A 23,130-nucleotide genomic window follows, 5' to 3' on the forward strand; every position below is an offset into this window, starting at 1 on the left:
TTAAGTTTTTATTATTAATCTTCTTTTATAGTTTTACTTTGTTTTATAAGTAACTAATAAATTACTTTTGTACTATTCAGCATAGTGCTAATAGAAAGGCAATTAAAACTGCCTATTTGTGCTCTATTTTCAAAACTTTTGATAAATGTAAAAGTCCTGCTTGTTTGTAATTCATTCATTCATTAATTTATTTTTTATTATCTTGTAATTTATTTTCTTCCATCCGCAACCCATCTCTGGGAACATTCTTACACACACTCATACACTACGGACAATATAGCCTACCCAATTCACCTGTATCACAAGTCTTTGGACTGTGGGGAAACCGGAGCACCCGGAGGAAACCCACGCAAACGCAGGGAGAACATGCAAACTCCACACAGAAAAGCCAACTGAGCCGAGACTTGAACCAGCTCTCCCAGCGACCTTCTAACTGTGAGGCGACAGCACTACCTACTGCGCCACTGCTTCGCCCTTGTTTGTAGTTGTATAAACTTTATCTATATATTTATACTCGTTTTTTGTTTGTTTTGTTTTTTTATTTAGAATTTTTCAGTTTTTGTAATTTTGTTTTTACTTAAAATGCTCTAAATTATACAAGTTTTATTTTTAAAAGAAAGAATAAAAATTAAACATTCATTCATTCACTTTCCTTTGGCTTAGTCCCTTTATTCTGTCAGGGGTTGCCACAAACTAAATCGTGGAAACTATAGTAACTTCAACAATGCTTGCATATTGTAACACACATCACTGATTCTATTTGCTCCAATAAATGACAACCCTAATGTACCCTTAAACAGCACAAAGTTAGAAGCAAGCAGTCATTCATCTAGGTGCCTTGATTGCAGCTCTGCACAAGAAGTTTGGCCAGAGAAGAAATGATCGTGCCCAACTGAACCTGGTTCCTCTTGAGTTTTTTTTCCCCTTCACTTTCATCAATTGGTAAAGTTTTGTTTCTTGCCACTGTTGCCACTAGCTTGCTTGGTTCGGGACTTGTGGAGCTGTGCATCAATGGATTTGCTCTTCAGTGTTCAGTGAACGCTCAGTAGTGAATATTAAACCACACTGAACTGAACTGAACTGAACTGAACTTCAGCTCTGAAAACTGGACTGACACAATTTCAGTTTGCTAGAACTTCTATGTTTAGCTGCTTTGACACAATCTACATTGTAAAAGCGCTATAGAAATAAAGATGAATTTAGTTACCAATGGGAGAATGCAGTTTTTGTTGCTGTAGGCAGACCCTAAATATGAGAAGAAGAGAAAGAAAAAGAGGCAATCAAGGAAAGACAGAAAGAGAGGTCCAGGTGCCTGGTTTTGGTGTTGTATGTCCACACAGTGCTTGAGGCAACAGATTTCTTTCACCCGATCTGAGGTGTAGTCTCAGAGTTTCAGTCTAGTCTCTAGTGCAAGGTCACTCGTCACCAGGATTAGCAGTCTATTGTTAAACATATTCATTAGCATAGCAAGACTGTTGTGGTTAGCTAACAAGTTACGGTTAGCATGCATCCACTCACAGTGTTTTCTATGAAGGTGTAATGGAATGTTAATATTATTGTCTTGTAAATAGATTTGTCCATTTGAAAGTTAATTGTGAGTAAGATTTTATTTAGAATGGTGCAAACATGTTCATGTGGGCCCTGTGAAATGAATAGGGTAGAAAGATTGAAATTTGTCTCAATGATTGGAATCATTGTGTATCAAATACATTTTAATTACAGTATTTATTATTGAGTTGAATTGCTATCAGATGTTAGCTGTAAGTTACTGTTGGATTTGGAAATGTTGAAAATGAATTGTTGAAGTGCAAAGTAAGTGATAATGTGAACCCAAGCTCATTCTGAAAACGTAGTCCCACGGACGTTTCTGAAAACAGCGGAATACGTCCCGGGGGGTACGTACGGCCTCGTTTATTTTTTTCAAGCAAACGCTGCGGGGCGGTGTGACGCTGTTCCCTTTCGCGCTTACCTTACCTCCTTGTGGAGGGCTTTCCCCACTGCAACCCATTTGTCCACTCAGCTCAGCGTGTACGTCGGCAGGCTCGAGATGCAGAGAGGGGTCGACCACGGCGACCGGTTTCGAGTCCGGGGAAGAGCAGCTCCAGCAGTCAGGTAAGACAAAAACAGAATCCCAAAAATTAAGTGAACGAGTTTCGTGACAGGGCGAAAACGCAGCGAAATCCGAAAACGCGGTGGAATAAAAAAAAAATCAGGGCTTTTGTTTGGTTTAGGGAAGCGAGCGGGCGGGCGGGTTGATCTGTAAAATTGGTTGGGTTCAGGGAAGGAGGAGGGCGAGTCGGCCGATTGGGCAGTCGCGCAGCCAATCATCCGGTCAGTCGGACGGCGGCCTCCGGCGGGTTCACGCAGGTTCGCGCCCGCGAGAGGCGTCTGAGGTGCGAAAAAGTGCACAACAGTGGCCTCTTGTGGATTCGCGAAAACAAAAACTGCAGCCGTACGTACCCGCCGGGACGTATTCCGCGGTCTCCAGAAACGTAAGCGGGACTACGTTTCCACAATGAGCCCGGGTTGGATAATGTAGGGATACGTTTAGAGTTTACGTTAATTTTAAGCTTACAGTTAAGGTTGTGTGCTTGTACAACATTGCTATGCAACAATTAATATGATTTTCGGAATAATATTCAGTTAAAGTTAGGTTTATGGGTGAAGATTAGTTATGGATTACATTTTCAAACAGGGATGACATCAACAGTAGATGTTAATAGATGTTAGTCCATCATCACATCATACTTAGCAAAATCACACACCCTAAAAATATTATCAACAATTATCAATTTTCTGTTATGCAGCTGAAAAATCTAAGGATCTGAAAATTAAGAAAGCGACCATTCATTTGTGCATGTTTTATTTTAATTTGTTTATATTCATCTATTTTTATTTAATCATTTTATTTAATCATATGATCTTTAGTTATTTTTAAAACTGTCATTTTCTTGATCATTAGTTAATGATTTGATTATTATTGATTATCATTTGTCATTTGATGTTTTAAATTTAATAATCACTATTTTCATGTAAATATTGTTTCATTATTAAGAATTTTTTCATATTGTTATAATATTACAACTGTGTGGATTTAAGCAAGACTTATTTTCAAGCGTAAGAGATAAGACAATGTCTCCATTTCAAGGTCAGTAATGTCACTGGATAATGCTGTGAAGCAGTAATTTTTCATTGCTGTTGCTTGTGGTATATTAATACTTGTTGGAGTTATCATGGTCAGACGAAGTCTGAGCATTGAAACATATGCAACTAAGATTATTCAATAATCTCTGCTCTTTCTTTATCATCATTACTTTCTCTCCTGTTTCTGCTCTTCTCTGGCTCTTTCAATCAACGCCTATATTCATAAGAGATTGTTAATTCAGTTGAATACTGGTTAATAGGTTTGAGTAGTGGTTACCCAGAGAAACAGACATTTTCTGACAAGATCTGGTGTCTGGGGCTAGATCTTATTTATTGTTAAGTAACGAGCACTGCTAAAGTTGTATATTTCATATACAACTTTTAAAGTTGATTTTCTCTGTATTTTTAAATTTTGTCCTATTCTAGCAAAGAATACATTAATGCAAAGCGTTTTAATCAGCATTTATGTTATGTACAAAATCTAATTTTCCAAAAACTGACACTTACGATTGTGTGTTTAGATTAGTTTTGGCCACATTTTAAATTAATTCTATTCATGATAAAAGTATTTTTAAATATATAAATATAGTTATGGATGTATTAGATATACAACACATTAAATGCATTCTGGTTTTACAAGTGTTTATATCATCAAACTTCAAACTCCTCTAATGTTCATAAGACTGAAGTTTCTTCACTGAAACTGCAAGAAACTCAATGAAACTGCAGGGTGTTCCAGTTGAAAGCTACATACAGTACAAATCACTTCTTACACATTTCAGAGCTGTTTAAATGCTAATGGTTTATCATTAGCATTAGCATTTTGAGTCTGCAGCCCTGTGGGCGTTGTTAAGTAGTCACTGCAACAGTACAGGCCAAAGTCAAATCCAAGTTCTTTATCCACATCCATGCTGTTTTGAATTGAATGCGCCCACACTTTTCACGCTGCTTCTCTGTCTGTCTCTCCTTATCACGCTGCTTCTTACTGTGCCAGCTAGTTAGTGAGGCATTAAAGATCAGCTCTCAATAGCTTTGCATACAGTCCTGCACACTTGGTTGAAGGCTGAACAGCCACAATAACCTCACAATGGCCAGCACTCCAAACACGAGTCTCGCCATAGCCAAATGCTGATAAGCCAGGCTGAGCTGCTGCTAGACCCGATGGGAGACAAACAGTAATGATAACGAAGCAGAATCGAGACAAAAGCCCCCATCCCCCTCTTACGATGGGTGTTAGAGGAGTAAGAAAAGATTTTAGGCCTTGGAAGAACCGTTGAACCTGAATAAGCCTGTTTAACTGGCCTTATAGGAGATTTGGCGGTGTAATGTTTCCTTGATGCTGTGTGACAGTGAACAAGAGAGAGCGTTGTAATGGGATATGTAAGAAACTAAATGTGTTACATGCGTCATTAAGTATGAAACTTTCACCTCTATCTCTTGAACCAGTTTGTCCTCCAGGACACCGAGTGTTTAGTCATGAGTAAGAGAGCAGGAAGGGCACAAAGGTGTAAGTAGAATCGTATGAACTTTAAACCTGTCTCCTTAAATTACTGTGAAAGCAGAAGTTTGTGGTTTTGACGTTTGGTGTTATTTACGGACAAGGATATGTGTAAAGTGTAGGCGGTGAGTGGGTCCAAGTTGCTTTTCAGTATTTACCAGTGAATTGTTTCTCTGACGTAATCTATATCTTGTATTAAGAAGAATTCGAAAAGAAAGCAAGAAGTCTGTTTGGGCTTTCTTGAGAATGCCAAATAAATATTCATCAGACCAAACCTTTCTTAAAAAGAAGAAATAGCATTTTACATTAACATTCCATTTTCAGTAAGAATCAAAAATGAAAAAAAATTAAATAAATTAATCCTGCTATTCCTCATTAAACTTAATTTGAAATGCATTACCTTTGTTCATGTTCAAAATTATTTATAGAGATAATAAAATTATTTAATAAACAACTAGATAATATTCAGTCATTATCAGGGAACCGCCAACTTATCCAGCATATGTTTTACGCTCTTCCAGCTACAACCCAGTACTGGGAAACACCCAAACACTCATACACCCATTCACACACTATGGCCAATTAAGTTTATTTAATTCACCTACACCGCATGTCTTTGGACTGTGGGGGAAACCAGAGCACCCAGAGGAAACCAACGCAAAACACAGGGAGAACATCCAAACTCCAGACAGAAAGCCAATTGGCCCAGCTGGTACTCGAACCAGTGACCTTCTTGCTGTGAGGTGACAGTGCTAAGATAATAAATGCTGCAAATGTATTGCTCATTATCATATCACATTAATCACTGCATTAGCATATAGAAAGGTGTTGTAAAATGATACTGAATAGATGACAACAAACGTTATTTTTCACTGTTGTTATATACACAGCCCCTCTGGGGGCGTTTATGGAAACTTAAGTGTGAATACCCTGCAGGCACAGGGCATCAACATGACGTCAAATTGACGTTGTACCCAAACGTAATCGGGCTGTAGGACTTTGGTTAGTTAATTCCACAACCTAAAATCAACCAAAGATCAACATCTACTGATGTTATACTGATGTTGTGTGGACATTTTATCATGATGTTATTAAACTGACATTGTATTTCGCTCCCCTGACATAGCAACCAAAATATAACCAAATACCTACATCATATGACTGTGTGTACCTGCTGGGTAAATTCAAATTGTGAAAACAAGTTGGAAACTTTTTATGAATCTCTTTTCTGAGTCACTTTTGGTAACCCTTTTGAGTATTAGTATGAGTATAGACTGTCCTTGATATCTGTTGATACTGCTGCTAAATAGACATTTAACTGACTATAAAAAACTTTGCAAGTACATGTCAACTTACACTAACCCTAACCCCAAACTAACAGTCTACTTATAAATTTGATGAGAATTAGTTGTCATGTAGATGCAATGTAACTTCAATTCAGACCATCAAAATAAAGTGTGACCTTAATTTTTTATATATTTTTTTTACCAGATGCTGGTTTTCAGGACATTCTTCATAGATATTGTCTTACAGTCTTGTTTCTCCTGTGCATACTATGCTCTTATCATAGTCATTTAATTAACTGGATTATAACATCTATCCCTAAATCTATCTTTGAAAATAATCTCGTCCTATGTAGTTTCCTTTTATAGCATAACTTTCTTGAAATTTTGAAACATTGCTAAAAACTGTTCCCATTTTTAAAGTATTAATTTGTTAGCTTGTTTGAAATTGAGGGGAATCAGAATAGTATTTTTTAAAACTTTACTCTCAGATACAAATCTCCTAATCACATTTTGCATCACAAAATGTCCCAAAGCAATGGTCAATGGGATTGAAGTGTTACTGTATTTTCATTTTCATCTAGATGTTGCAGTAGCATTTTTTTGCAATCTTGTTTCTCATGTGCATCCTATTAAGTCCTTAGTCCCTAAATCTATCTGTAAACATAATCTTGACCCATGTAGTTACCTTTTATAGCTTTACTTTATTGGGCAGATTATGCACCGTAGATTGAAGTAAACAAAACTATACACATGTTATAAAATAAAGTGCAACCAAAATTGGTTCCTCTGAAATCACACAAGAGTCTAAGCAGGCAAAAAAAAAAAAAACACACATGTGAAAATGTTTCACAAAAAAAGGTAAAACTTTCATCAAGATGTATAATAACTTTAAAGTATTAACTTGAAACTGTAATTAACTTTTAACTGTGAAGTCTTTTGGGTTATGTGAACCTGCATGTTGTGTTACGCTAAGCATTCTAATATGCCGATTCACTACTCAAGACACATGTCTTATTAACTGTGTTCAAAGTTGCTTGATCGTTTCCTGCAAATCATCATCAGTTCGAAAATTTGGGCTGAGTAAAATGTTTTACATCCTATCCAGGCTGTCTGTGTGTGTGCGATGGTGGGTTTACTGTCCATTTTACAACACTTTATAAGTTCATTTCAATATGAAAGGAACCCAAAGCTTCTTTTAAACCGTAGAAAAAGAGAAAAAAAACTCTCACAATTTCTTGAGCTTTCAGATCACAAATGCACCATGTCTTGGAGGCCAGCGCAAGGTCTTTCCTTCTTGCTAAAATTCAGTCTATTTTTTTTTGCCAAAGGCTAAAGCTCCAGGCTACAGGTCTCCTGTGAACTCTTTTTCTCCACACAACAACAGCAATGCCCCTGCCCTTCACTCAAACCCAGGCAACACCCTCACGTCTGTCAGCAGCATGAACAGCCCCCGCTCTGCTGTATACATCCAGAGGAACACTCTCACAGCTCAGAGCCTGCTGCTTATATTCAATAGCACTGTGAATGCTGGCTAATTCACCAGAAGTTGTTAAGCATATACAATTGTGTCTTATATAAACCACAAATTAATGTGTGATCATGCTTTACAGAGCTCAGAAGCTGAGTAAATTGTTTTGCTGTGTTTTCTAAAATTAGATCATCAGTGTATTACGCACTATGTCAGATTAATATTATGTAAGAAACGGTCTAAATAGTCTATCTATTACATTTTTTTAAAGCAAGAAGGATATGAAAATTCTGTCATCATTTACTGACCTTCCACTTAAGCTACAAGCCGTATCTGTTATGTTAAATAACAGTTTTCGTATTTTGTGTCACATGTTTTTCATTTATTTACAGTTATAAATTGCACTATGTAATGTTGATCTCTGCTGTCAACCTTTAATCTTGAAAATTCAACATTTAAGAAGTTTGAAATATATAATGTATAAGAAACAGTGCTGGATAAGTTACTTTAAAAAAGTATTAGATTACCAATTAATGATTACTACTGAAAAATTGTAATTTGATTACATTACTAATTACTTCGTGTAAAAAAGTAATCAGATTACTAATTCCTTTACTTTAAAGTTACTTTTAAAACATAAAAAATACAAAATAAACTGCAGCTCTTTCAGTAATTCAATATTCACTGAAAAACCTTAAAATGGGTTGATCACAGCAGCTTGACATATTCAAAAGACTTAAAGAGTTCGCCCAAAACCTAAAATTCTCTTATCATTCACTTTTTCCAATCCTGTTTGTCTTTTTATTACACAAAAGAAGACATTTAGAAGAAAACTAAATACCTGTAACCATTGACATCCATCGTATGCAAAAGCACTGCTGTGTTTGGGTGTTCTGTGTTTGTCTGAAATAATTAGTCTACCTAAATGTGTATGAAGTATGAAGCAGATTGGTCAGTACTTGTCACGTGTCTAGCAGTTTTCAACTGGTGCGACTGGAAAATGGAAAATGCTAGAGCGTGCATATTGGGACTGCAGATTGCGTGCGCGCTTGCATTTTCCAGGCACACGCCATTGAAAACCATTAGTCAAGTGACAAGAACTGACCGATCAGCTTCATGTGCAAAAGACGCGATATGTGAATGCCCCCATAAGCAGCTATGCTTCCATTCAGATTCAAGAGAATTCTATTTGCCCTGTTAAGGCAGAAAACGTGATTTAAAGAAGCATTTTTTTTTCTTCTAAAAGCTATATTTGTAAAATAAGTAACGCAATTACATTGACTTTAGTAACTGTAATCAAATTACACAAATTTAAAATCTAATTAATTACATTACTGCATTCCTCAAAAATGTTGTTTACACTGTACTAATGTATGGATGTCAATGGCAACTGTTTCAACATTTACCTTAAAAATCTTCTCGAGTTCAGTGGGGAAAAAATAAACACATAAATGGTTGAAATTATAGTAAATGCTGAATGCACTTTTATTTGGGTGAACTATCCCCTGAAACTACATACAGAAGTAGCAAATTTAACCACAAAAATAGGTGCATTTTTTGTTGTTAAAAGCAATAGCACACGTATAATGCAGAGATGTCAATTTGATGGCTGAATGTAATTCAAGAAGATGTATTTATTTTTAGCATTTGATCATCTGCAATACATTTATGTGATGTCTCCTGTGAGAAGTTAAATAGACAATTAGAATATGGCTCAGAAAGATGTTTATGATTTAGAATGTTTGTAAAACAGAACTTTAAAGGCGTTTATCAAATCTTTGTAAACAGCAGATGTTTTCCAGACCAAACAATCTTTAAAATAGGTCTTGGAGACATATGTGTGAAATGTAGAATGCATCGCTGTGACCGTTTGTATTCATGTCTTATATTTTGAGTAGAATGTAATCTTATCATAGCATGTAAAACAGCATTTTAGAAACATTGCAAATCACTGTTCCCATGTTTTTAAAGCATTAATTTGTTAGCTGGGATCACAACAGTTTATATATTTTTTTAACTTTACTCTCAGATACAAATCTCCTAATCACATTTTGCATCACAAAATGTCCCAAAGCAATAGTAAATAAGACCAAAGTTTTACTGTATTTTTCCTTTTCAAGATGCCAACATCTTTCAACTGGTAAAATCCATCAGTGTAGCACAGTTATTATTGTATCAAAGGTTAAAACTGTTGGGGTTGAGAAATGACTTTCATTTATTTCCACATTCACTGCTTGAAACCCTAGGGGGGAACAGTGTCTCTTTCTTTCATTTTTTTTTTCTTTTTCCAGGTCTCTTACTCCATTTTTCTATTCATTCCACTTTCACCCTTCATTTTTTCCAAAGCTCACTTTTCCTTGTTCCTCATTTCAAATGGCTAAACAGAGTGAAACTACGTAGTAACTGATACTGTGGTCGCATGCAAATTTTGTAAAAATAACCAAGGAAGGGAAATCATGTGTCATCTCCTTCTTTGTGTATTGCTGTAAATCTATCTGATGCCCAGAGAAAAATAATTCACTATAATAAACATCTTCCCATCATTGTTCTTCTGCCAAAACAACCCTTCTCTTGTCAGCAAGGTCTCTTGTAAGAAAATAATCATGCGGACCTCCTTATCCGCTTTCGCCCGCATCCTTCCAGATTCAGCTGTCCTCTTCATCTCCCCATTTTCCTCAACCGTGATTGGTTTAGAATCCAGGCCCAATCAGCAAGAGCTTAGCCCGCACACAAACCCTGTGAAACCGAACTTGTGGTCTTACTACCAAACAATAGAAGTGAAGCGCGAGTTACAGGCCAAACACAGTGCAGTAGCTGAATGGCCCATTAGCTTCTCTCACAGGGTGGTTCCCAGCAGGGTTTATTAATGACCTTAGAGTGCTAATGACCTTTCAGTCTTCACTTTCTCTCTACCTGTAAACCGATCCACCGAAAGTGACTCCATTGTCTGATTCTCAGGGCTCTCTGTATCACTCTTTCTGTCTCTCTCTGCCATTCTCTCTGGCATGCTGTTACCATTGCCACCTTTCTCCGATTAACAAGAGCTCAGGGAATATCCTATGTGATAAATCACAATATTGACATAAAAACATACACATTCTCTATTAGTCTGACCTTCTAAGAGGCGTTGTCCAGTATCATTCAGCAGCAACTGAACTCTACACGATTAAGATTGAGTGCAATAGTTCCACCAAAGAGGACAAAACCTGAGAACAGTAAGTAAGAACAGCAATTGATAAATGTTTGGGTTTACTGGAAAGCACAGTGTATGTATACAGTAGTATAATAATAAAGAATTGTTTATGTTCAAGAATAAAAGTTGTAGCAACACAATAACAGTGTATTGAGATTAAAGTTAGAGATTAAAGAGATTAAAGTTCTCACCCCTATGTATTACTCTGCCCACATAGAGTGACAGCAGATCAATAAATTCACAACAGTTTGACAAATATTGCAGCTGTTGGACAACATTATGTACTTTTGAGGCTTTTTAGGTGAGAATATAGTTGTTTAGATGGCAACTATGCAGTTTATTTATAAGGATAGTGACTATTTTAAATATTTATAAATTTGGGGATACAGCGCAACATCCATCCAACCATCAGCCTGTCATACTGAGCAAAGCAAAGACAGCTTATGTTACCCATCCACAAGATGGCGACTGCATAATAAGCCCTTACAGGAGAAAAACACTGATCAAATCAAATTATCTGATCAAATCATTATAAAACTAGTAAGTGACATTCTACGTCGATCTCTCTCTTTTGTATGTTGTGGTGCTGTATTAATACCATAGTAATTTTAGTGTATTGACTGTGCGATGGAACTCACATATCAGGAATGTATGTATTTTGTGTTGGCCACTCTTTGTATAACCCAGAGTTACTTTTTGGCTGGTCATCTGTTCTAATGAGTCTTCTTTTTTCGTTACTGCAGACTACTTCAGTAAAAAGAAAGAAAAAAGAAATGCCCGCATGTGTTTAACATTTTTCCACAATAGCGATCTGGTAGTGTTTGCGTTGCTTTGACTTTTTCAGGGTTAATTATTGTCATATTCCGAGTGCAACAAAGAAACACTTGGAAATGTCTTTAGACTGATGGCATTTCATGTCGCTCAGCCTTATAATCTCAAAATGTGAGCAAAATCACCTATATTGTGTCATCACTTTAGACATTACGCTAGAGAATCATTCAAATACTAGCTCTATTTGTGACTTAGCAACGATTTTTGCTGTCGGCTGCAGATGGGAATGAAAGAAGGAAGAAAGTAGTTTCTCATACAAAAGGATTTTTAGACTCTTTGTTTGATTTTCTTTTTATATACTAGATTATGCCGTTGAACTGTTATATAAACGCAATATCACTCGTGTAACAGTGTGTTTTAACTGTATATTGTCACTGGTGGGACACTAAGGCCCTAAGCCAAAACACGCCTTCATCAGCCATGTCACACTGCTTCGAGCATTTTTCTAAATGTTCAATCTAATTCAATTCCATAGTGTACTGGTATAGCGTTTTCCACAATATTTTTTTTTCAAAGCAGCTTCACAAAAGGTGCACATCATTACATTACAGTCAAAATTAGAAATGTTAAGAAATTGTGTAAAATATATTATTTTGTGTACAACAGAAGAAATAAACTCAAACAGGGTTTGAATAAGTAAAGGATGAATAAATGTGGGCAGAATTAAAAAACTTTTGGTGAACTATCCCTTTTAATAAGACATTCTATCATTTTCAAATGAAATATAAACAAGAGAAACAATTTATGTAAGAAAACCATTTACAAAGACCTAAAAAAAAGCACATTTTTATTTCTCCAGTATTTTACACTCATAATGTAGATCACACAATTCTCAAAGACAGATATGTAGTACATTAAATTCAGAAAAATGTGACAGGACCAGAAAAATGTGTTTGGCAACATGAACCTTCTGTTCTTTCATTAAATGTAATGAGTAATACACCTTAAATCACTGGTTTGAATGCATGTACTGTAGTAAACATTATGCAGGGGATTCCCAAGTTACTACCCTCCTTCCAAAACACATTAAAGTACTTGTGAAAATCATACATCGGGGCTTCATATCATTTGTTTTACGGGACGAGAATAAACCTTGTTATTTTCTGAGGACTTTCCAAGAGAACTATAATAATGGCTTCTCTAATTTGCACTGTCTAGAAACCCAGTCATAGGGAACAACACGGAGTATATTTGAAACAAACACCTGGAACTTCTTTAGATCTACAAAGGAGAAGTAGACGAGTAAACTAGGCTCCCAGAACAGTTGGTATGGGTTAAATAAACTTCCCTACTTTCTGAGCTGAAAGCACTGAAGATACAGAATGAGTCTGACCCCCCTGGAGATTTAAGGACACACACTCGCACATATAAACGCAAGCACAAGCGTACCCATATGAAACATACCCGGAGGCTCAGTATAATGCCTGTTCATCATGGCAATATAAGCCATATGGGCAGTTTTCCACTGAAAATGAGTTGTAAATTCCACATCTTTACTTTGATCATGTGCAAGTCTGAAGCAGGCTTAAACTTAATAAAGAAGATAAAAGCGTAGGGTTTAGAAATGCTTAGGCTGTACAAATGAATGCCTATGTACAGTACAAAATATGCTTTGATAATACTTTCTAGCCAGGATTATTTTTTATTAGCATCAATCATTATGTCAGATTATCATGTTATAAAATAATGAGAAGACTGACGTCAGCGGTTTCCACCAAATATTGATTTCTTAACTTTTTTTGAAACCTTGTGTTGTCTAGAAATGAATGTAAAGTCTAAAGACATATCTAAATACATGTAATCAAGTCAGTTATGCATAATTTGTGTTGATAATTTAGTTAAAAAGGTTAAAACATAGTGAAAATTAATATTTAAATGTAATTATAATTTATAATGATTGTGTTATCTAAAATGCATAATTTTGTAATTAATATAATTTGAAAACTTTTACTTTGGTAGTTTTTGGCTTCCGACAGTAATACAGTACATCATGATGTCATTAGTTCGATCAGATTGCACTTGTAGACGTTGGAGACAACACAGATTTTTAACCGAGCTATATCGAGTCTATTGTATTTTTGTATTTTCAATTTCTTCAATTAACCCTTTTTAAAAATTTGTTCTTACTCGCATTTTTTTCTAATACTAGTTGATGGACTAATTGTAAAAGGTGGTACATAAGGATGTGCTCGAAAGGTGTGCCACTATATGTACAGTGCTCAGCATAACTGAGTACACCCCATTTTGAAAATGAATATTTTTATCCATTTCTCAGTGAATATAGTCAATGCATTTTGGTGCATTTGAACAAAACTGATTTATTCAACATATATATATATATATATATATATATATATATATATATATATATATATATATATATATATATATATATATATATATATATATATATATTAAGTAAAATAATATTTTAGTCACCAATGAAAGATAACACAATTGAATTCTAAATTTTGACAAAAAACAATTTTTTTTTGCTTCTCTCGATTTTTCCTCTTTTTAAAATTTGTTTTATATATATATATATATATATATATATATATATATATATATATATATATATATATATATACATATATATATATTTATATATATATATATATATATATATATATATATATATATATATATATACATATATATATATTTATATATATATATATATATATATATATATACATATATATATTTATATATATATATATATATATATACATATATATATATATATATATATATATATATATATATATATATATATATATATATATATATATATATATATATATATATATATATATATATATATATATATATATATATATAAAACATTCATACACACACACAAACACAGCTTAACGTGACATTTAAAGACTTAACTAAATTAATTAAGCAGTTTAGGGTAATTAGGCAAGTTATTGTATAATGATGGATTGTTCTGTAGACTATCAAAAATTATATAGCTTAAAGGGGCTAATAATTTTGTCCTAATTTTTTTTTAATGCTTTTATTCTGGCTGAATTAAGATAAATAAGACTTTATCCAGCAGAAAATATATCATCAGACATTGATGAAAATTTCCTTGCTCTGTTAAACATCATTTAAGAAATATTTAAAATAGAAAAAAATCAAAGGTGCGCTAATAATTTTGACTTTAGCTGTATATATATATAGTTTATCTTAAGTTTATTTTAAATTTAAATTTGAGTGAGATGTCATCAGTATTTTACAGAAAGAAAAAAAAAACTAAAAATGTGTTTTACTCAAACACATAATTAAGTTTTTGCATTTCATATAGCAAACAGTATGTGTGTATCAGTTATCTTTCATACATTAACATGACAGAAACTCGAAATGTACACTAAATGTAAATTATCAAAATTTTCATCAGTTTGAAAAATGGGGTAGGGCAAATTATATGCTTTATATGAATTATTGAATTATATTTATTGAATTATATGCCTCATGAATTGAATTAAGCATTTGCCCTTCAAGGCTTAATATCAAACACTTTTTTTTTTTTCCACTGGCTATATTCATTCATTCATTTTCTTTTCAGCTTAGTCCCTTTATTAATCTGGGGTCGCCACAGCAGAATGAACTGCCAACTTACCAAGCATATGTTTTGCCTTTCCAGCTGCAACCCATCACTGGGAAACACCCATACACACACACACATACACTACGGACAATTTAGCCAACCCAATTCACCTATACTGCATGTCTTTGGATTTATGGGGGAAACCAGAGCACCCGGAGAAAACCCACAAGAACACGGGGTGAACATGCAAACTCCACACAGAAATGCCAGCTCACCCAGCTGAGGCTCGAACCAGCAACCTTCTTGCTGTGAGGCGAGAGCGCTACCCACTGTGTCATCGTGACGCCATATATAAACAATATTTTAATAACAGTTTCTTTTTCAAGGCAACGCAGTGGCGCAGTAGATTGTGCTGTTGGCTCACAGCAAGAAAGTCGCTGGTTCGAGCCTCAGCTGAGTTAGTTGGCATTTCTTTGTTGAGTTTGCATGTTCTACCTGCGTTCGCGTGGGTTTCCTCTGGGTGTCCTTCCACAGTCCAAAGACATGGGTAGGCTAAATTGTCCGCAGTGTATAAGAGTATGAATGAGTGTGTATGGATGTTTCCCAGAGATGGGTTGCAGTTGGAAGGGCATCCGCTGTGTAAAAAAACATGTATTTGATAAGTTGATGGTTCATTCCGCTGTGGGGACCCCTGATTTAAAAAGGGACTAAGCTGGAAAGAAAATGAACGAATGAATGAATGTTTCTTTTTTAACAATGTAAATTTTAACATTTCATCTCTATGCCAAAATGCTTCTAAATCATCACGTTTTCAGTTTCAGGTTTCTTCTCAATTTTGAGAAGAAACTTTTTTGTGTTTCTTTCTGGTCTTTCCTGCTGTCAACAGAGCAGTTTGGTGGAATAACAAAGAAATGCTTATTGGCTCACAGAAAGAACCTTATAGAGTCAAGCTAGAGTTCGACTTTGTAGATAAATCCTTTTTTTTTTAATTGAAAAGTCTTAAAATGTAAACAACTTATAAAAACATCACATAATGTAAATAAGTTATGATTTAATAAGAATATGTGAATAACTTAATTTTGACAAAAATGTCAGATAGAAAACCTTATAATTCTAAGGTGACGATATTGTAAAGAGACCTTTCAAGTGGTCTCTTAATCGTTTGACTCTATAACTCTAGATTAAACAAATCAGCTCTAAATTATAAATTATTCTGTAATGTCTACTATATTGTAAATACACATATTTCAAAGACACGATTAATTAAACTCCTTGTAAATGTGAGTGCTTGTGAGATCCTTTGAAATGAAACAAAAAATACTTCCTCAAGACATCTGAAAGATACATCTTTTATTTAAATGGCACATTTCAGACATTACTCCAAAACACTGAACTTACACAGTGAGTATATAAATATAATTTTATTTACAAAACATTTACAAATAAATGCTGCTAGCATTGTTCCTGAAATGCACAACTTATCGTGAAATTCCATTTCTCGCAAGCAAGCATACAATGTAACATAGATTTACAAAAGCTACATCTAATCTTGATTTGGACACTTTTCTCTCCACCCAGTTGTTTGGGTTTTCAATATCCCCCTCCGTTTCACCAGACATAACTAAACATTAATGAGTATCAAAACATGCTCTTTCGCCTAAGCATGTTGGAGTCTTTCCGGCAGATGTAGGAAAGCCACAGATAGTTGGAGAAAGGGTTATATAAGTCTCTCTTGTGGTTCTGTCATATGACCTTTTCCACCAATTTCACATACAAAAGCCTAGCTACAGTTACAAGGCTAATACACTTACAAATCAAATCAATACAAGTGCTTCTCATCTATATTCGACGTAAAAATGTACAAAAGGCATAAACATTCTTCTGCTTATAAATGTAAGCAAACGGTTTGTATACAAAGTTGTTCCACTGTTTTAAATAGCATCAATTTTTGTGATGCCAAAATGTCCAGAGAGATGTACATGACTGTTCCCTGTTGATCTCTGAGCTTTAAACAGTTGGTGATGGTCAACACCATTAAAGAAAGTTCATAATGGTCCCTGGTTTTCCACGGCTGAGTATTCAGTCTCAGACACGTGTGAGGCATCGATAAGCCTAGCGAGGCCAGTTTTGGTGGAGTACTTGAAGATGAAAGCCTTCATGAGGTCGTATCGGTAGTTCTTGTTGATGAAGTTGTAGATGATGGGGTTCGCACAGCAGTGAAAGAGGGAGAAGCACTGGGTGAGGTGCAGTGCTGCGTAGAGAGCGTTCTCCAATGTGCAGTTGAATGGAAGCACATTGAGAAAGGCTAGAGTGTCCAGAAGCAGGGCTCCATGGTAGGGCAGCCAACACACTAGGAAGACTACAATGTAGGTGAAGATGAGGTGACGGCTGATTCGACGTTCCTGGTCAACTGAGGGATGGATGGTATTAGCCAGGAGGACGTAGAACACAGCAATGACAGGGAAGGGAATGGCAAAGCCAAGCATGAAGAAGCTCATTTGGATGCCAACCGTCCACTCCTTCATGCTTTCCACTGGGTAAACTGCTTTGCAGACAATGGCGTCTGAATGGTCAGATTTCTCAGCCTGAAGGAAGTATATTTCAGGGAGGGCGGCAATGAGAGCCAGCAGCCAAACTCCAACGCAGATTATCTGCCTGGTTCTTCTCTTCCTCTGACTGGGGGTGTCTCCAAAAAGTTTCACAGAGAGATAGCGGTCCACACTCATACACGTAAGGAAGAAGATACTGCTGAAGAGGTTGACACTGAAGATCAGGTGTGTAATCTTGCACATGGCACCACCAAATGGCCAGTGGCCGAGCTGAAGCAGAGAACTAATGGAGACTGGAAGAGTTGCCACCACACACAGGTCAGCGATGGCTAGGTTGAGGATGTACAGGTGAGTCTCATAACGTGTCCTCTCGGCTCTCACGTTCACCCAAACCACCAGAGCGTTGGCAGCGAGGCCAATGATGAAGAGGAAGATGTAGAGCACAGAGAGGGCGTACAGCAAGGCCCTCTGGCTGAAGGTGCTGTGGCACACTTCCACATGGGAGACATTATCGTCAAGAGTTGAGAAGTTCAGTTCACCCAGTGCATCCAAAATGTCATTGAAATCATTCACGTTCACACTCATCTTGGTCCGTCTTTGTTATCGTCAGCACTTCAGTGACCTGAAACAAAAGAGAGAGGCAGTTATGATATGTAGGCAGAATAAAAAAACATAAGCAGGGACCAATTAAGCACAGAGGGACGGAAAAGGGATAACAAAGAAAGTTTATTTTAAAACACACATAATCTGAAACATCTCGAGCGCACCAGGATCTCTCTTCAGGGGGTAGGATCTTGTACTATTTAATAGGATCAATTCCTAAATAGTTTTTGTGCATGGGTTTATTTCCCAGGGTTACTGGGTTGTATAAAATTTAAATCATCTAAGATGAAAAGAATGATGATATATTGTAATAAATAAAATTAAATATACTTTTCAGGTTTATTTAAATGTACTCTATGTATTGAATGTTAACTAATTAAACTGTTAAAATGCAATTAAATGAAATATTTTTTCAAATAAAATATATTGTGTTCTTTGGTAGTAAGAAAAATCTGTACAATCAAAGTGGTTAAATGTTAACATTTTTTATTTGATATTTACACACTTAGGCTTGTCACGATATCTATTTTTGTTGTATGATATATTGCACCAAAATAAATTGCGATGAACAATGTTATTGTCATTTTAAGACCATTTTATGTCACCTACTATATAATGAGAGGCGATGCAGTTGCGCAGTACGTAAGGCTGTCAACTGCGCAACTGCATCGCCTCTCATTATATGAATGTTAACATTTAACCACTTTGATTGTACAGATTTTTCAATTTAAGTTATTCATAAATATTATCATTTGTTCAAACCACATGACTTTTTAGAATATTAATGACCTTTGCCTTGTTTTAAAAAGTAGATTTTTCTGAAATTAATGGATCAAGACACAATAATCAATGTCTATATGATGGTTGGACCACAAGACTAGGCCCACATGGAATCTGCGCGTGCAGAAATCTGCACATTTCTAAAGTTTTTTATCCCATTATGGTGGGGAAACCGTCTATGTATTTACCTCAATAAATGTGTGTGAATTGATATTATTTATACAGTTTTTAGATTAAGTTCACTAATATTTTTGTGATATAACAATGGTAATATCAAAATGTTCTTATGATTTTTTTACAACTCAGTTTGTAAAGTAATATTTTCTGTGTTTTAGTAGATATATTAAATGAGACTTGGTTTGTGTACCAAATTAGTGAATATATTTGCAGTTGCATTGTAAATATTAAATAAAAGTAAAAAATGTATTAATATTTATTTAGTAAATTACGTTTTTAGTTATGATACTCCTAAAATCATTACGCAAAATCTGCAGAATTTTTTTACAAAATTCTCAGCAGAAATAGCAAAAAATGTCTGCTGATTGTGTCTGGCCCTACACATGACTAATTTAGCGGACACATTTTAAATAATGTAATACATAATATGTAAATATTACTTCATTAATTGCATGTAATATTTTCAGACTAAACTAATAAAAAGCAAAGACTTCAGTGCTCAAAGACTGTGCTGTACTTCTGTACAGAACATAAGGTCTAAATGCCCAGCAGCAAAACTATAAAACTCAGATGGTTGAGCAAAGGCTTGTTGGCAGATGCATTGACCCAGTGAAAATCCAAGCAGATAACCATGGCAAATGGGAGGCATTTTGGCTATGCAAAAAGTTCAGCTCAAGCAACAGGCCAGTGAAGTGATCTGAATGAGCAGAGTATAGCCCTTCTGAAAGCATTAGAAAAAGACTGATGCCCGATGGGAGTAAGGCAGGTCAGAGGGGAGGATGGGCAACCGCTGCGACACACAGGGGTGAAAGGGTCTTTTCTCAAAAATGATATGCTCAGCTTGAGGACTTGATGCCAGGCTTTGAACTGACAAAAGCTAAAAAGAACAGAGAGCAGCCACACTGGCGCTCTGTCAAAGTTTTTCATTTACACTTACTCAAACACAGATGCACATGCGTCTCTAATCACACATATTTGATCTTCAACCCCCAGGGTTTGCATAGTAATGAAAACACTGATGCATTTCAGTGGGCTTTTAAAAAGATTTCTCTGCACAGTGAAGCAGAAAAGATAAACACTGTTATGCTCATTCTTAATATGTCATTTCTGAAGCACTGACTGAGAAGATTAAACAAAATATCAGCTTACAATTGGCCTGGCATAAAAAATACAACTGCAAGCGTGCTGTGTTTTGCTAAAGAGCCATCAGGAGAAAGAGTTTGTTTAGGCTTGTTTATTTTCATTCCAAATCAACCCGCTGTTTTTGACCCCGGAACACGGTTAACGCCTGACCTTAATATCATTAAAGGAAATATGAGAAGAGACACAGCTGCTCTTAATGCATCCTGTGATCTAGAGTGCTGCAAGATTCCCCAATCTCCTCTGAAACATACATATTTTACAGCTTTCCACTTTGACATCATTAAGGAGACAGAGAGGGCAGCGTAAACCTCTGACCTGACTTACCAGGTGCAATTGAAAAAAATCAGGTGCCATAAAAAGTGATGGTCCATTACAGACGGCCCCAAGCACCACAATCACGTCCCCTAGCCTTGTTGTAAAACTGCTGCATTTACACAGCTCAAACACAGCGGCCCCTCACCTGATCTCACAGCCCCAGGCTGCGAGCACACTTGCCCGCACAAAGAGTTAGCTGTGCGGACACACCGACTCTCCATTCAGTCCCTCCTTCCCCCTCTCTCCCTGTCTCTTTCACTTGAAGTCTCTAAGTTTCCTTGAAACTCAGTATTGTCTCAGTCCAAAGTGTTTTGCAAGCATAGAAGGAAAATATCAGCCATGGTAAAAGCATTCATTCACTTCATTGTAAGTGTAATTGTGAAAAAGGAACAAAAGCATGGGGGGTAAAACAAATCCCTTGTTTGGATACTGGATGGAAACTAGATACCAGGATGAATTATAGAAATGTAAATCAATTATTTTACATTAACTTTCAGATTTGTGTTCACTGGAAAGAAATAATCATATATATGTGTGTGTCTAAAATAAAATAATTTAAGTTGCCTGTCTTAACATTTACTGAGGAGTTTTAACAGCAACGAAAACTGCTCATCATTAAAATTTTGTCCCAGATTTACAAACATTTCACAAAACAATATAAAACTCAAGCATAACAACCTCATTATTTACATTAGTTGATTTACATGATTTTTTTTTTCAAAACAAACCAAAAAGAGTTATTCTACCTAACCATATTCAAGGTTCTACTGGTAAAATACACTTAATATCTGCATTATGTAAGCTTAAAAAGTATTTGTTTATGTTTCATGAAGTAATATTATTGGACAATGGTATTTAAAGGGACGAATACGCGGGATGGCACACTGATAATCCACACATCTCCAGCTGAGAGATTCAGGCTCGGTTAATTTGTTTTTAAATGTGCCTTTTTAAAAGTATAGAATCAAAGCAAGTTGGTTTTGGGATCTAATTTAAATCTGATATCTTCTAAACATCTTACAGAAGTATAATCATACAGTATATGGTCCGATACGAGCGCAAAACAGCTGCATTTTAAAACAAAATCTCTCACACAAATAAACACAAACGAACAAAACGATAAAATGAACTTACGATGTGGTTTGGTGCTCCTAGACGTTTAATCAAGCCTTTGGTAATGAGATTCCGATGCCTGGAGAAAATGTCAAAGTCTTGTAGATATCCGTACGAGAGAGAGGATGGCGTGATTGTCCCTCTGCGCTCTGACTGCACTTGCTCATATAGTGCTGAGAGTTACGCCTCCCGAGGCAGATCGGAAAAGTGAATCACTCAAGTTTCTGTCCAACAACAATGTGAATGGCGGACGTGCGACACATCGGATTTCCACTCCCATTTTAAATAGCAATCCACACAAAAAAATCTGTTGGAATAACAGAATAAGCTTTTGTGTTTTTGTTTTCACACGAGAGTTGTTTAGAAAAATCAAAGCAGCATATCCATGCGAAAGTTTCATTGAGGACTTGTAAAATCCTTACACAAGGCTGAATGTACACATATTAGCATTATTTATTACCTATTTAAATGAAGCATATACATATGAATGTTTGTTTGTACATATGTATATAGGCTACATGTATGTTTGCTCTATTTAATCTATAGTTTTTGTTGGGTGACATTTTGAATTAGCCATTAGGCTATATCGTTACTATAACAAAAAAACATTTTGCATTGCTAACATATTAAAATTCACTTTTTAGGCTAGGTTATTAGGCAGAAATTGACATTGTCATTTGAATGTACCAGTTAATGTTTTATTATAATGTTATTATCATTATTTACAGTGCTCAGCATAATTGAGTACACCCTATGTTTATTATTTATTCATTTTCTTTCTGCTTAGTGCCTTTATTAATCAGTGATCACCACCTATAGAGCATGTCTTTGGACTGTGGGGGAAAACGGAGCAACCGGAGGAAACCGACAATAACACATAGAGAACATGCAAACTCTATACAGAAATGCCAACTGATCCAGCAGATGCTCGAAAAAGCAACCTTCATGTTTTGTCTTGCTGTGAGGCGATAGCCACAGTGTAACCGCGCTACCAATATTTCTTCATGATGCTAGAAAAAGAGATTCAATGTATTGGGAATGTAAAGGGATTTCTAAGCAATTAAAACAGTTAATATATGCTCCTCCCTTGACATTTTTCCATAAAAAACGTTTGTATATATGCATTTCCTGTAGTAAAGGTGCATTTAATAACTCTTCTTAATAACTAAAATTGGACAAATATGTGCAATATATTTAAATGTAATTTGATAATTATGTGCCTTCTCTGTTTTATCTTTATTTATTTATTGTTTTTATTTTTCTCATTTAATCTTCATTTGTTAAGGAATGTGAAGTGATTTTGTTGTATATTAAAACCACATGCTGGTTCTTGTTAATAAAGCAAAAAAATAAAAAAATAAAAATTTAAATTCGCCGCCCACACCCCATTTTAAAAATTAATATTTGTATCCATTTCTCAGTGAATAGGCAATGTGTTTTGGTGCATTTAAACAAAACAGATTAATTAAAC

The 23,130-nt window shown here is 35.4% G+C and overlaps 1 protein-coding gene across 1 annotated transcript; it reads right to left on the bottom strand.

Moving 5' to 3' along the window:
* Nucleotides 1–16,312: 16,312 nt before the first annotated feature.
* On the bottom strand, nt 16,313–21,779 carry ackr3b (atypical chemokine receptor 3b). Its single transcript, NM_001083832.1, is given in 2 exon segments — nt 16,313–18,150; nt 21,681–21,779. A coding segment is annotated over 1 exon segment (1,089 nt). The 5' UTR covers nt 18,114–18,150; nt 21,681–21,779; the 3' UTR covers nt 16,313–17,024.
* Nucleotides 21,780–23,130: the final 1,351 nt, after the last annotated feature.

This window comes from Danio rerio, chromosome 6 (assembly GCF_049306965.1).
Source record: "Danio rerio strain Tuebingen ecotype United States chromosome 6, GRCz12tu, whole genome shotgun sequence".
Classification (NCBI taxonomy): Eukaryota; Metazoa; Chordata; class Actinopteri; order Cypriniformes; family Danionidae; genus Danio; species Danio rerio.